General features: G+C 38.4%; 1 protein-coding gene across 1 annotated transcript in view; it reads left to right on the forward strand.

Annotated features, from left to right (window-relative positions):
* Positions 1-12,547, forward strand: part of LOC102288760 (potassium/sodium hyperpolarization-activated cyclic nucleotide-gated channel 1) — a 70,549-nt gene extending 58,002 nt beyond the window's left edge. Inside the window, exons 7-8 of the mRNA XM_005948916.3 lie at positions 1,892-2,056; positions 10,391-12,547. Of these exons, the coding sequence (XP_005948978.1) occupies positions 1,892-2,056; positions 10,391-11,493 (1,268 nt within the window). The 3' untranslated portion in view covers positions 11,494-12,547. The remainder of the gene's footprint in view (positions 1-1,891; positions 2,057-10,390) is intronic.
* Positions 12,548-14,299: the final 1,752 nt, after the last annotated feature.

Genomic DNA, 14,299 nt, shown 5'->3' on the forward strand with positions numbered 1-14,299 from the left:
TGGTGGGGGAGATAGGCCTCCAAACCTTGTAGGGCCTGAGATGTCCCAACATTTTTACAAGCTTTTGAATTTAGTGAAGACTCTATGATATCGTTCTCATTCAGTGCCATAGCAGGTCAAACTTTGGAGAGTATAAGTTATTTTCAGTTCGCCCACTCAGCTGATTAACTCACCTTTGTTTTTAACTGAGTCACTGGCTGCTACGTGTCAAGCTAGCACATTAGCCTCTAGATGTCTCCAGTTTACTGGTATACCAGAGCGTTTTCTTAAAGATAAACCAACCACTCTTTGTACTTCACTCTACTTGTGTTTGTTTATCCCCTTGAACATGACGCAGGTTTTTCTCTCTGTGTGCGTCTGCTTGCATTAGTGGATGTACCAGTGAAAGTGAATCTTTTTCCATTAAAACAGCACTAACACCTTATTCGCACGCACAGCTTGAGAGTGTTGCTCACACATCTTGCACTCTCTGTGCTCTATTTTCATGACAGCTCCTGGCAGAGCCCAGAAAGATCACACCATAACAAGTTAACATTTAACGATTTAATGAAGATGGAAGTCGTGCAGTGGACTGGACAAATGTGGGTGTGGGTTCAGCGGTGTTAAAGATTCAGGGAAAGAAAATTAAGGGAAGGATTGTTCACATTCAACTTCTGGATGAGCTCAGACACTGTATATGTCAGATTTTACAGTCATATACACTGTTAAGCACTGTAAGCTTCCTGGTGGGTACCAAAAGCATCGGGTTGACTTCCTACTTCCAAATGGAAATTTAACCAAATACCCTGTACTGTGTACTTTTGACCCACTAATAATTAGAGAAAATCTGTTCTTGTATTTCAAAGCATTAAAGACGTATGCAGTACAATCAAGCTACCTGGGAAAAAGAAATAAATAGAAGCCCCAGCACGACATTCATGCCCATGATACGAACCTGTACACTCTGACCTCAGCTGCACCTTTGAGCATTCACAGTGCCTTCTCAGATGTCCATATACCCAATTTCATAGGCACTAATGGACCTCTGTATCAACAAAGATGTGTGCTAATAACAAGCTCCCTCTCCTCTTAAGTTCAGAGGATGTGGCATCCATCTTTTCAAAAAAAGTATTTCAAATTTCACTTCATCTGATCACAGAACAGTTTTACACTTCGCCTCAGTTTTGGCCCAGGAAAGACAGCAGTGTGTCTGGATCTGTTTCTTCTCCCGAGATGAAATGAGCTCATATTTTTTCACAAAAGACTAAAAATGTAGTGCATTTGTTGTCCGTGTTAACTGTAAATAAAATATGGGTGTATAAGTACTCTTTCCACACTGATGACAAGAACACAAAACAAGAAAAATGCTATAGCTACAGTATACTACTGCTAATAATAAAATGCAATTACTATTAATAATGATGATCTGAGTAATTTTAGTGTATATGGTACTCTTGTGTTTAATTTCACACATAAAGACAAGCATGCTGTGTTATCTAATGTGAAGAAGACTGCAAAGTTAATTATGATCCAATGCTGATGAATTCTTCTGTTCTATTCACATCTTGTCATGTCAGTAAGAAATATTTCGGTCTCGTCCTCTTAATGCGGTGCATTGAGCCCGCCCTGTTTTTTCTTAATAAAGCTTGGTACTGCATCATATTATTGCACTATTATATCTCCACAGCATGATGAATTATCTTAGCGTAATGCAAGTGACAGCACTGCTGATGGGCTTCACATTCTATTTGCATTCACATTAGCTTTTTCTCCTGTACCTTTTGTACTCAAGGCTCATTTATATGAGAATACTGTATGTACTGTAATTACTAGGATGATTCCTTCCTGTACATTTCACTCCTGTTACAGTTTCATCATGTGTCCTCTTTGTTTTCCTTTACCTGCCCTATAGAGATCTGTCTGCTCACCAAGGGCAGACGAACGGCGAGTGTGCGTGCAGACACCTATTGTCGACTCTTCTCCCTCTCTGTTGACCATTTCAATGAGGTGCTAGAAGAGTACCCAATGATGCGACGCGCTTTTGAAACGGTCGCCATTGACCGATTGGACCGCATTGGTAAGACCTACGAGCCTCATTTCTCTCTGATTGTTTGGATCTCTTGCCTGTCATAGTGCCTTGTTGTCTTGTCTTTATCAGTATTTGTTTGCCTTCTTTCCTCATAAAAGCATTGTGTCTGCCATCTTGTGCTGCATGACCTGTATGCTCTCTATTGATTTCTTTTTTTCTCGTGTCTCTTTCTTTACCTTAAAAAAAATATTACATATTAAAGAAAATTTTGATGTTACCAGCATTAATCCTTCTAAAGAAACAAAGTAGCGTTTTGTGGTTGGATTAACTGGAAGGCAGTGCATGTCGCTGTCCGGGAGGGAGTCAGGTCGCCCCCTCGTTGGTTTGGTGTTGACCCCCCCACTGGATGTCAGCGAGTGGATCGAAGCTAACCTCACATGCATGTGTGTCTGGCCCTCTTTCCACTCATCTGCACTCCTGGGTATGAGCAGCACCCCGCCCCATGTTAGAGTTCTCAAAATCCCCATAAAAAGAAACAAAGAGCTGGGTCAGGTAACAAGAGAGCCCCCACATTCACCGGGTCCAGTCGAGGACCTTGTGTAGCTTAATTCAGTCATCACATTATTTTTACTGTCTAGTAGAGAAATGTTTCAAGAGAAATTCAATCATGACAGATGATAGTTCAATACGTGATCACAATTCAGACACAGAGTCTTGTTAAAAAAAGGGGCACATGTATGTAACGCAAACAGGGCAGTAATTGGTTGCACTGATCCTAATGTCGCACATTCTCCAACTTCGTTAAGTTCTTACGTCTGCTCTAACATTTTCTATAAGATTCCATTATGAATGACTTGAAAGTAATAACTCAGCATGCTTCATGTATAAGTTAGGCGCACTGTTACATTTCTTTCCACTTGTGTCACAGTGGAGCAGGAAAGATATTTAACGAATAAACTGCAGATTATTTTACTATACGTTTTATATGATGTGGTATCTATGTAGTCTGATCCAACCGCTGGGCTGGGTAATCTCATTAGTTACTCTAAGAATATCTGAATTAATGTAGTGATCTTGTTATCCAAAGTCTATCTAGGTAGAAGAATTTGAATTTTACTGCACTGTAAAGTCTCTAAAGCCTAGCAGGAATGTTCTTACGCCTTATATAATGCTCTAGGATTATCAAGCTAGAAACGACATGATATCTCGACAGTAATATCTCTGAAGAGTACAATTCTATTTTCTTTAAAAACACAATGCATTTAGAGCTTTTCCAGCATGTGCTAGGTTTGCCCACAGATTTAATCAGGGCACCATACACCTTTTTTCAACGCAGCCATTTTGACGTTACGCAGTAGGTAAACACAGGTGTTTCTCATCACTATAATTAAGGCTTGCACATAAATACCACAGAACCCTAATTAATGTCACTAGAAACACCTGTATTTGAATACTATGGTGTGTCTAAATGACTGCTCTGAAAAGAAGGTGGTTTATTAAGTTAATTAATCAGGTGCAGCCTATTTGTCAAAAAAACCCTGGGTGATATTCCCCATACGAAGACTGTTAAATGTTTTACCTTTTTGAAGCAACACTGCTTCCTTGCTTTTATTGTAGCACATATGCAAAAAAAAAAAAAAAAAAAAAGCCAAATCCTCTCACTCTGTATCTCTACTGGCTCTACTAATAAAGCCACCTTCTTGTCTTGTCCATTTTTTTAATGTCTGTGGATCGATTACTAAAAGAGGCCGTAATGTTGTTAGTGATTTGTTTAACGTGGAAACAGTTTCACCTAAAAACAGGGGGAAAAGTAACTAAATAAAAATTCTTGAATTTGCAACTTCACAGTTTTCCTGTGTTGTCTCATGTTAGTTTTGCAGTAACTACATTTCTGTCAGATATTGCTGTTTTTTCCTTGTCATGTCTTTCTATCTGTGGTTTAGTTTTGCCTGAGACAGGCACATTAATAATTGCAAATTGCTTTGTAACCCAAATGTTGACTCAAAATTGGAATCCCGTAGTGCTGAAACTCCAACAAGTGATGTATCTCATCGTCATGGCACGTGCTCCTCAGAATTATGTTCATATTCAACTATAAGCTGGTGGGTGGGCAGAGGGGGTAATGTTGACTGATGACTGGATTATTTTAAAATTCCTGACAAAACACACAACACACGTGTGTCAAAAAGAAGATCGACTATCGTTTTGAAGTTTTGAGTTTAGCATTTTGTTTTTTTCCATTTGTAGCTAGTTAAACTTAGAGATCACAAGCAAGACGTAGATGTGACTGTGAACTTGAAAGCACTGCACCCCCATACTATGGATGTCACAGTACCAGAAATTTAGTAGCTGGCACCAATACCAATAGAATTACGCGATTCTAGGTATTCAGTTTGATTAAGAAAATGAGAAATTACCCAGTGTACATAAACACAAGCTGCTTTATGAAAAAAAATTAATACGACAAGAATGTTAGCTCTGTAAATAAAAGCAACAGTGGAGAACAGAACAGAGACTGAAATGTGAGGATGGTTGCTGAGCAGCCTTTGAGGTATGATGTTAGTTAGGGGGTTGTGTGTTATCTTGAGCACTTTAGGTAATGTTATGTTTATGGATTTTACATCAGACAAGGGGCTGTATTTCTATCCAGTCAGCCCTCAACAGAAAGACTTTACATTACCCTGCTCCCTGCAATAAAGCACTAATAACCAATTGTGATTCAGTTGTATATGAGCATAATTTGCAGGAGACAAAGTTGTGTTATTTTGACTACCATATTTTTTCAAAAGTCTTACAGTCTTCTTTGATAAAATGTGTTAATTTTGCATTGCTGAGGCTTTCACGACATACTGAGTGCCCTTTGACCTCAATAAGGCCTAATTTACATTTGCCCTTTTTATAATAACTACCAATAACTAAATGTTGGAAACTCAAAGTTAACCACTCTGACTGACACCTCTCAGAGTGATATAGATTCGATCCATCCTTTCAGACTAGCCATGAAGGGGGTTTTGTCTCATACGAGGGAAGACACTTTGTCATGATCTGTGCTGGTTGTATCGTTTCTATATCTGAACTGCATTTGGTTACATGCCTGTCTTGCTCTAAAAAGGAAAGAAAAAGAAGTAACCATGCTTTGAAACCAATAACGTGTTGTACATTTGACATTATCTTTTATCTATCTAAAAATTATTTGACCAGGAGTCCGTCTTGAGACGAGCTCATCTCGTTTTCAAGAGTGTCCTGGCCGACGAGTAGGCAACAGGTAAACACTTTATTCCAATTCCAGTATTCGAACAGGAGCAAACTGACCTATTAAAGCTTGCTAAATGGATCCAGTCTCAAATTCATCCTCCAAGAACTTTTACTCAAAGTCACATTGACTGTTTAACTCCAGCATCAGTGACACATAACTCAATTCACCCACACTAAAGCTGAAAACCTTTTGATGAAACGCATCATGTCAATGTCAGTAAATAAGACAATCAAGGAAACAAAAGATATCATATTCAGCGTTACATGTCATCTTTGATTTGCAACAGATTTTTCGCAGAATAATCAACTGGATTATTAACTCAGCTCAGACATTTTTATTAAATCTTTGAATGCTTCGTTCAAAGTGTATTCACAAATGAAATCATGTCTGCCGATTAGTAAAACCTTTACTAATGCAATGGCGCATACAATCTTTGTTACATGCCGAGATCCCATTTCATTATTTATTCATATATCATCGACAGAAAAGATTTGTTTCTGATTGTCTGGCTTGAAGTATGTGGGTTTTTAATAATTTTCAAAACTGACACTGATCATAAGAAAGTCAGTGTTATCTTTTGGCTTAAACTTTAAAACATGTTACTTTCTAAAATCAAAGACGTTTCTTTTTCACAGAGGGCAGCTGCGAAATAGTCCACAATGGTCCTGTTGTAAATGCATTAAGCCACTTTACAGTCTTCTTTGACCAAGATTCAGGCCTGTAAATATAAGTATGTAATATAACATAGTAATGCAATCCATTTGTGTATAACCTTAAAGTTATGCATGACATTTTTAAATACATCCGGGTGGTAGCTAGTAACAACAACCAAAATTTACAATGAGCCTTGCACTTGTACCGAAAAATAATGAATACTAATCTTGCAACTGCAGTTTCTGTCTGTATGTTGGTATTGGATTTGTTGGTCCACATTTTCTGCAGGAATTCTGCATTCCCCTGCCTCTGGCTAGGAAAATGATTAAAATAACTGGAGAAAGATTTATATCCTAGCGTAAAAAATTAGCTTAACTAGTGACAATGCTAACAACAGCTGCCACTTCTTGCCACCACTTGGGCTCCGCCCACAAAACATGTCATCAACTTTTGTAAACACTTGAAATGTCTATCCGGTCTTTAAGTGATGACGTGTGAACCCTGTTTCCGGGTCCAGACTACTCTGCGTTTATTAAGGCTGTTGTGTTTTTAACATGTTTTGATGCTTTGTATCTTGTTCTCTTTAATCTGAACAAGCCCCTAAAAAAGGCAGTGATCACTGCCGGCCTCTTGGTTTTTATTACCACTGTTCATTTTAAAGCTCACTTTTTAAAACCTGCCCATGCAGCAGTAAATAAATGACTAACCTTGTATTGTGGGTCAGTTATCTGAGTTGTTCTCCATTCTCCAGCTTCATTGTGCTAATATGTTTATATTATGCTAACCACAGCTGTGCAGCTAGCCATCACATAGCACATCATTATATACCAGCTAGCCCAACTTCAGTAACCCCACAAACATCAGTAATATTTAGTTTCATGTCTTCATTTATTTCGGAAGTGATAGCAGAGCTGTACATTTGAATTTTTCAGAAATCCCTCAGTCAAAACATAGTATATTATGTTTACGTGGAAACTAGCGAGCTAACTTCCCGCTAACTTCTAACTCCATTAAATGTCATAAATTCTGTTTTCATGGATGTCTGGATGTTAAACTTAATTGTTACACCTGGTAGAGCAGCCACACTGATCATTTTATTACAGATAAAAGAATTTAGACAGTTTTTAACTCTCAGTGATGCCACGGTGTTCCTTTGACTTTGGGACCTAAAGCGGAGTTTGGACCTGGAAACGGCTAATGACGTCAGGCTAAAAGACCGGGTATAAGACAATAAATTTTATACTAGTTTTCAGTCGCTGTAAAAGGCCAAATCCCACTAACATAAAATTCATAGAATGTTAGCTGTAGACCCTTTCTTAGCTTTTGTCATTTGATATTTGAGCTCCTGCTAACCACCAAAGTCTGCTAGAATATATAGTTTGTAGTATGCACATTTTATTATTTAACATTTTATAGGCAAAATTTGGTTTCTTATAGATATAACAAAACAAATTATAATTAGTAAAGAAACAAAAAAGTGAACTGGTACAGCAAAATCTGTATTTTTTCTTATTTCAATTGTGACATGTAATAAACTCCATATTTCCAAAACTAAAATAAAGGCTTTTCTAGCATATGTAAGTCATTTTTGTAACTGTTAGCTGAAGCTAACTGTTTAGCTGTTCATTGAGGACTATCTCATGTGTGCCCTCTTGGTTTCAGTGTAATGGCATTACAGGAAGTACATCAAGTGAATGAGTTCCCTGTAGATTGACTCAACACAGTAATTTTTTCACACATAGATATCTATCTGTAAAAACATGAATGCATCTGGAGTTATCTTTCAAAGATATGCATTTTTTAATACAGTCTTCATTGTCTATTATATATGATGTCTGTAAACATTATATTGTGTTCTGTGTTTTGTTTTTTATTGGTTGATGTTTGTTGGCTATCAAGCTGTTTTATGTTGAGTGTATTGAATGTAAATAGTGGGAATTTGGGACTTATCTGATATTTTTACTATTATTTATTTTAATTTTGTCAAAGCTGAGTGGTTTTTACTTTTACTTTTTATTTTTTTAAAGCATATTGTTTCCAAAGCCTTTCTATTCAAGTTTAGAAATGGGCTACTGTCCTAGTAGTAATATGCCCAAAGTGCCTTGCTGAAACAGAAAGGGAGAAATGGATTCCTACCAAGTTGTATTCATTAGCCCGGAAAGTATTAGTGGAAAATATACACAATATGTCAGGTTTTGCCGAGCTTATTAAATATGTCTGCCTCTCAATCCTCTCAATGTATTTGTTTTTTGGGGTAAGTTTAATTCTGTGATCAAAGCGAGACATTACTTCTGTAAATGTGCAACATGAAGTAAATAAAGTTATTTAGGTACAAATAAAGAGTGTAAATAATATATATGCTGAACGAACTATTGATGCAATGTAGATTCAGCCTGGTCTGGGCAGCTGAACCAAGTTAGCTCATAACAAATGTTTATTGTTAAAATTTTCATCATTCTGCATACCTACAAATTGTATTATTCAATAGGATCAACTGTAAAGCAAATATATGAATGTATGGGAATTTCACGTGCTGTAGCCATGATGCACCATGGAAAATAACAGCTCCCCACGTAATGAACGGAAATCATTTGTTTCTAACAAAATAACCTAAATGTTGCTGCATATGTGTAGCTCAAAATGCTATATTGGCATTTTTTGAAACTGTCTGTAGGACAGATATAATTAAATGAAAGTAAATGCTTTTAGCTTGTATAGTATTAATATGCAGTAAACATACTGTACAGTAAACTAAGTTTGCCAGACTTTAACTCTATTTAACTGTGCACAAAACACTGATAATGAGATACTTTTCTTTTCAGAGGTATACAGAAGAATCCCTGTTTCCCTGAAACCCAGTTATTGCCCCTGTCTCTAACTTGTTGGTGTGTTCAGATGTTTCTGTCAGAGCGACAAGCACACCAAACAATGAACATGTGTTGTGCTTCCAATCTACAGAGTTTAATCCTGTCACCTTTAAATATGCAATGAAAACAGACGTGTAAGTTAACGATAGTCTTATAATTAGTGTGTGGTGCTTGTTTTAGCTACCCGACCCTGTAGAGATTGCTGCAGTCGAGGAGAAAAACATCAAACTGAAGGCTTTATCCTGAGAAAAATGCATTAAAATATTACAGCAATCTATTTTCAGCTGCTACAGCAGCAAAAGTCCTGTCTTATAGTTGAATGCATGACTTACCAGCAGCCTTGAGAGGTGAAAGCCATCCAGCATATGCTGCCAAATGGTGAACTCAGTGGAAAAATCTTCTGCCAGTCAAGGACAGGGCTGAATGATTGATTGACTGTGGCTAAAGCCCTGAGCACACTAAAAGTCCACTTTGTCTTCTTTACCGGCAATGCGTTGCTGCTTGTCAATACACGGTCAGTAGTAATGACAGGAAACACTTCCCATGAAGACGTTTGGACACTATCACTCAAAGTAAATATGTTTATTAGGTCTTTAGATTTGGCAATTCCTTCTAAGACAGGCTCGTTTGAAGATGTCTTTATATGCCCATTTACAACAGTTTCTTCTTTTTACTCAAACTCCCAAAGCCACAAAAGTGGCTGGTGTTTAAAAAACCATCTGCCAAGCCTTTTATTATTACGGTTCAAGACCTGTGACATGCTAGGAAAGAGTTTCCTGTGGGCTCAAAATGCCCTTTATAGTGCATATGACTGGAGTACTTTTTAAAAGCAGTTTGTTTACAGTATTAAAGGAATACTGTGTTTTGTTTAAATATGCAGACAAACTGCTTTGCACTAGTCAATATAAAATATAACTTGAAGAGAATCCCATTCATTGTGTGGTTAGATGATTAATATTTAGTTAGATTTTATACATTATGTATATGATACATAATGTATAAAATAAGATATATTCTCTTCTTATTTGACTTTGTTTCCACACTATAGATGTTACGCAGAATGCCCTTGTGATGTGTTATGGCTTTGATGTCAATGTGACCATGTAGCTAGACCGTGGCTTTAAATTAAGCCTTAGACCCTTTTCTTCTAAAATATCTAAAATCAGTCATGTCATGTGTGGGTACAACTCATCAGTATTCTTCTGTGTTTCACTGTCCACTTCACAGTCTGTGCTATCAAGTCACACTTTCAGTAATCTTTGTCTCCTTACGTGTCCTTCACCCCTTCAAACTGTATATTTCCCACAGTCATTTCCATTTAATGTCTTTTAAAGGTTTATTCACTGTAACAGCCTTTAGTGAATGTGTAAAGATGCAGTTTGTGTGGTTAAAAGTAGCCCATTTATGAATGAATGTGGAATGAATACAGTGAAATGCCTCTGTTAAAGAATTGGCCTTGATCAAAGGAAGAAGCTAATGTGTGATTAAAACCCACAAGCTGCGTCTTTACTGACCCGTATCCTGTTTATTCCTGTGGTGCAGTATAGTTTATCCAAAGTTTACCGTGGCTGTGTGTATTCACGTGTCCTGACTGCACCCCAACAGGGAAGAAGAACTCGTTGCTGCTGCAGAAGTTCCAGAAGGATCTGAACGCCGGGGTTTTCAACACACAGGAGAACGAGCTGCTGAAGCAGATTATCCGTCAGGACAGGGAGATGGTAATGATGGTGGACCGCAAGCAGTCGGTAACCGGGATGAACTCAACACCAATGTCAGGAAATTCCATTATTAACTCACCAGCCCAGCCGCCCTTCTCCACTGCTTTTGGCACCACTCAGCTGCAGCAGTCCTCTGTACCCCTGACCTACAGCGCTTCAGCTATTGCTAATGCCTCCGCTGCCCGCATGATGCCAGCCGCTGCCGTTGCTGCTGCTGCAGCACAGGGGCTTTACCAAACTCAAAGTGGCACCCTAAATTCGTCACAGACCCCACTACAGCAAGGCACAATCATGTCTCCCTGCTCCTTCACAGCTGCCATGTGTAGCCCGCCTGTGCAGACCCCTTTGGCTAACCGGAGCTTCCAGTATGGCTCCCCCACAGCCTCCCAGCTGTCCCTTATCCAGCAACCCATTCCCCAGCCATCTCTGTCTACGCAACAGCTTGCTCAGCAGCCTGCTGCGCCAACTGCAGCCACATCCTCTGCAGCGCAGCAACAACAACAGCAGCAGCAGGCGTCACCTCAGCAGCAGCAGGTCCCTTCACCTCAGCGGGGGGACATCCACAAGAGCACGCAGGCTCTACAATCAGGCAGCTTGAGTCGAGACATCCGACACTTATCAGCCTCCCAACCATCACTACCACATGACACATCTCTGGGGCCCAGAGTGCATCCCACCTCAGGAGACTCCCTGGCCTCCATCGTGCCACCCACAGCAGCGGTGATCCAGGGAATGAATCTACAGAGTGGCATCCGCACCACTGTGCCCCAGCGGGTCAATTTATTCCGCCAGATGTCGTCAGGAGCCTTGCCTCCCGTGCGCTCAGCTGCAGCAGCGGCAGCTGCAGCAGCAGTGGCAGCTGCAGCAGCAGTGGCAGCAGCGTCCTCATCCTCAACCCAGCACAGGGATTCTCCCGGATCTAGAAGAGATTCAGTGCTCAGCAGTACAGAAACTGAGCAAGACAAAATGCGTTTTGCATCAAATTTATGATCCCATTTTACCCTCCCTCTCTTTTTTTAAACAGAAATATGTTTCAAATCATTTTTAATGGAGCTAGAACAAAAGAGGTCAAAATGAGGAACTTTGGCATTGTTTTCTTTCTCTCCAATTTTCTTCTAAAGTAACCTCATAGAAATGTTGTATATATAACCCATGTATTATATTTTAGACAATTTTGTCTCCCTAAACTTAAGAATGTATATTATACAGATACACGTCCTTTCTTTGATCATATATATATATATATATATATATATATATATATATATATATGTGAAAGCGTGTGAAAGCGTGTGTGCACGGGGATGTGTGTGTTTGTGTGCATGGGACCATGTCAAAAAAAACTCCAACAACATTGGCAATGGCAATTTAAATCTGTAGTATAAACATGAGTCTTCCTTTCTGAGAAATGTAAAGAATTATATATCTATATATATATAGATATAGATATATAGATATAGTTATAAATTACATTTTTTTTATTTTTCATTGAATTTTTTTGTTTGCTTTTGCTCTTGATTTTTTTAAAAACTTGTTTGCATTGTGGACTCTCACAATGACTTTTTCATTTTCTACTAAAAGAAAAGAAGAGCAAACTTATCTTCTCCTATTAAGCAGCTTTAGCACCACTGTGGAAGAATAAATGCAAATAATGCCGACCAATAATCTTAACAAGCACACAATCGGTCTCAAACCATTTTCCTGGAAACTCACCTAAGAACAAAATAACAATACTGTAACTATCCCGTTGCTGTCTGCGATGAAAAATACAGTCTGATAAACCACTACATCCCCACAGAGGCGCACACACACACACAAACCATGGCAGTGTTATGGGTCCAAAGGGAATAGATATTAGAAATGCTGCTTTCTTTGTTTATTTTGGAGGAAAATGAAGTGTGTGCACAGATATGGATGGATGTTATTGTTTTCTATTTCTGATTTCTGATGGCTGAGATGTTACTTAATGTTGCTTAAAACTTCTGTGTATATTTATAGTATTTATAAACTAAAGATTATCACCATTATGCAATAGACTGTGACATAAAAATTAACTATATGTGTCCTGTAAATAGTTTTGTAGATCTAGTATTTACAGATACTGTGTGGTGCATTCTCTATCATAACAATGTCTTACTTCTATCAGGAACCTGGATATCATTTATGAGAGATAAACAAACCTTAATGCAATAGCTAGCACTACTTGATTGAAGGACATTTATAAATCTTATCTTCTCTCTTTCTGTCTCTCTGTATACTACCCTTAGTCCTAGCGTAGTTTCTGATTTAACATCGAGTGGACATACAGTATACAGTATTTACCTACAATACACAACTTCGTTTCAGTGTCATCCTATTAAAAGCAAATGCTTCTTTTCTATAACGTAACTCCAAAGTACTGCCAGGGATCATTTACCACACAGCTGGTATGAACATGTATGGCTTAGGTGTGAAAATTAGACTTTCTCTTTCCTTTTTTACCCATTATATTTCCTTTTCTTTTATATATAAACCACAATTTAGATTTTGAGCTAACCAGCTCCTGGTGTACATTTGTACTGTACTGCTGTCATATCAGTTGAAGCACAACATTTCTAGTACCTATGTTTTAGTTTCAAGACATCAAGTATTCAGTCACTCAGTTGTGCAGGAGGACATTTACACTGAGAGCTGTTTATAAACCGCTGTTAGTGACAGAAAAAACGAAATGCTGGTTTGCATTAAGGTTTCTGTCTCATGTAAATCCATTATGTGGGCTTAGCTACTCTAAACTGACCAGGACTTTGAGGCATGGACGCAAGGTCGAGCAAGCAATATTTTAATATCTGTCAAAGGGAATATTTTGAATATTTAAATCTACACGAAATCTCAGGACGACCAGTCGTTTTCCTGCTTATAGAAGACGGCCGTGCTTATGCGGTCTTCTTGATCAAATGTCTCGGCCGTGCAGAATTTCTACTCAGAGTCAGAGTCACCATGGCACCCGTGTCCCATCAGGTTAAAGTGACTAAGCCCTCACAGCAACCATGTTAAAAGATGGCTCTTCACTACAGGTTGTGCCGATAGTGTACCAATACAGTCAACCCCATCACGAAAGCATGCGCTGTCACAAATACTTAAAAAGATACTATCTCAAAAATGTTGACGTTAAATGTAATGTTAGATTATGTTTTTGTTCATTGTCTGTCTGCCTAGATGTTATCTGTGTGTGAACAGAAGCATTGACTTTTCACATGGACATTCTAAAGTATTTGTGCCTAAACTATAGCCATGTTCCATCCTTTGTTATGAGTGTGAGCTTGGTGCATATTGGGGTGGGTGGGTGGGACGGGGTGGGGTGTGGTCCGGGGCACTTCTGCACACTACTACGCAATCATCCTTACTATACTCTATGTGTTCTATGTCTCAGTGTTTTTAGACGAGAAAGGAGTAAGCAATGAAGATGGCCAAATGTCTCCGTTTATCCAATTGGTATCTTTACTTCCGGTACGAACTTTTAGAGGCAGGTGTTTCTAACATTCTAAGTCAAGCTATATAGATATTCAGTGAGGTTTATGTACAGTTTAAAAAATAAATAAATAAAGAAGAAGTGCAATCTTTAGACTTGCAGTGACACCAGTGAGACATTGTACAAATTTGAGCACCTTTATACCTTTCTTTGTAGCTAACCACTGACGTTTGGGTTGAATATCGACGCGTGGAAGGAAACTGGCCAAAGCAAAACATTTTAAGTCATTGTCTTTGTTTTGAATTGCACTTTCTGACTTACTAATAACAACATGTAGATTCTTTCAGC

The sequence above is a fragment of the Haplochromis burtoni genome, unplaced genomic scaffold (assembly GCF_018398535.1).
Source record: "Haplochromis burtoni strain Fernald_Lab_line unplaced genomic scaffold, NCSU_Asbu1 Contig_626, whole genome shotgun sequence".
In the NCBI taxonomy this organism is placed as follows: domain Eukaryota; kingdom Metazoa; phylum Chordata; class Actinopteri; order Cichliformes; family Cichlidae; genus Haplochromis; species Haplochromis burtoni.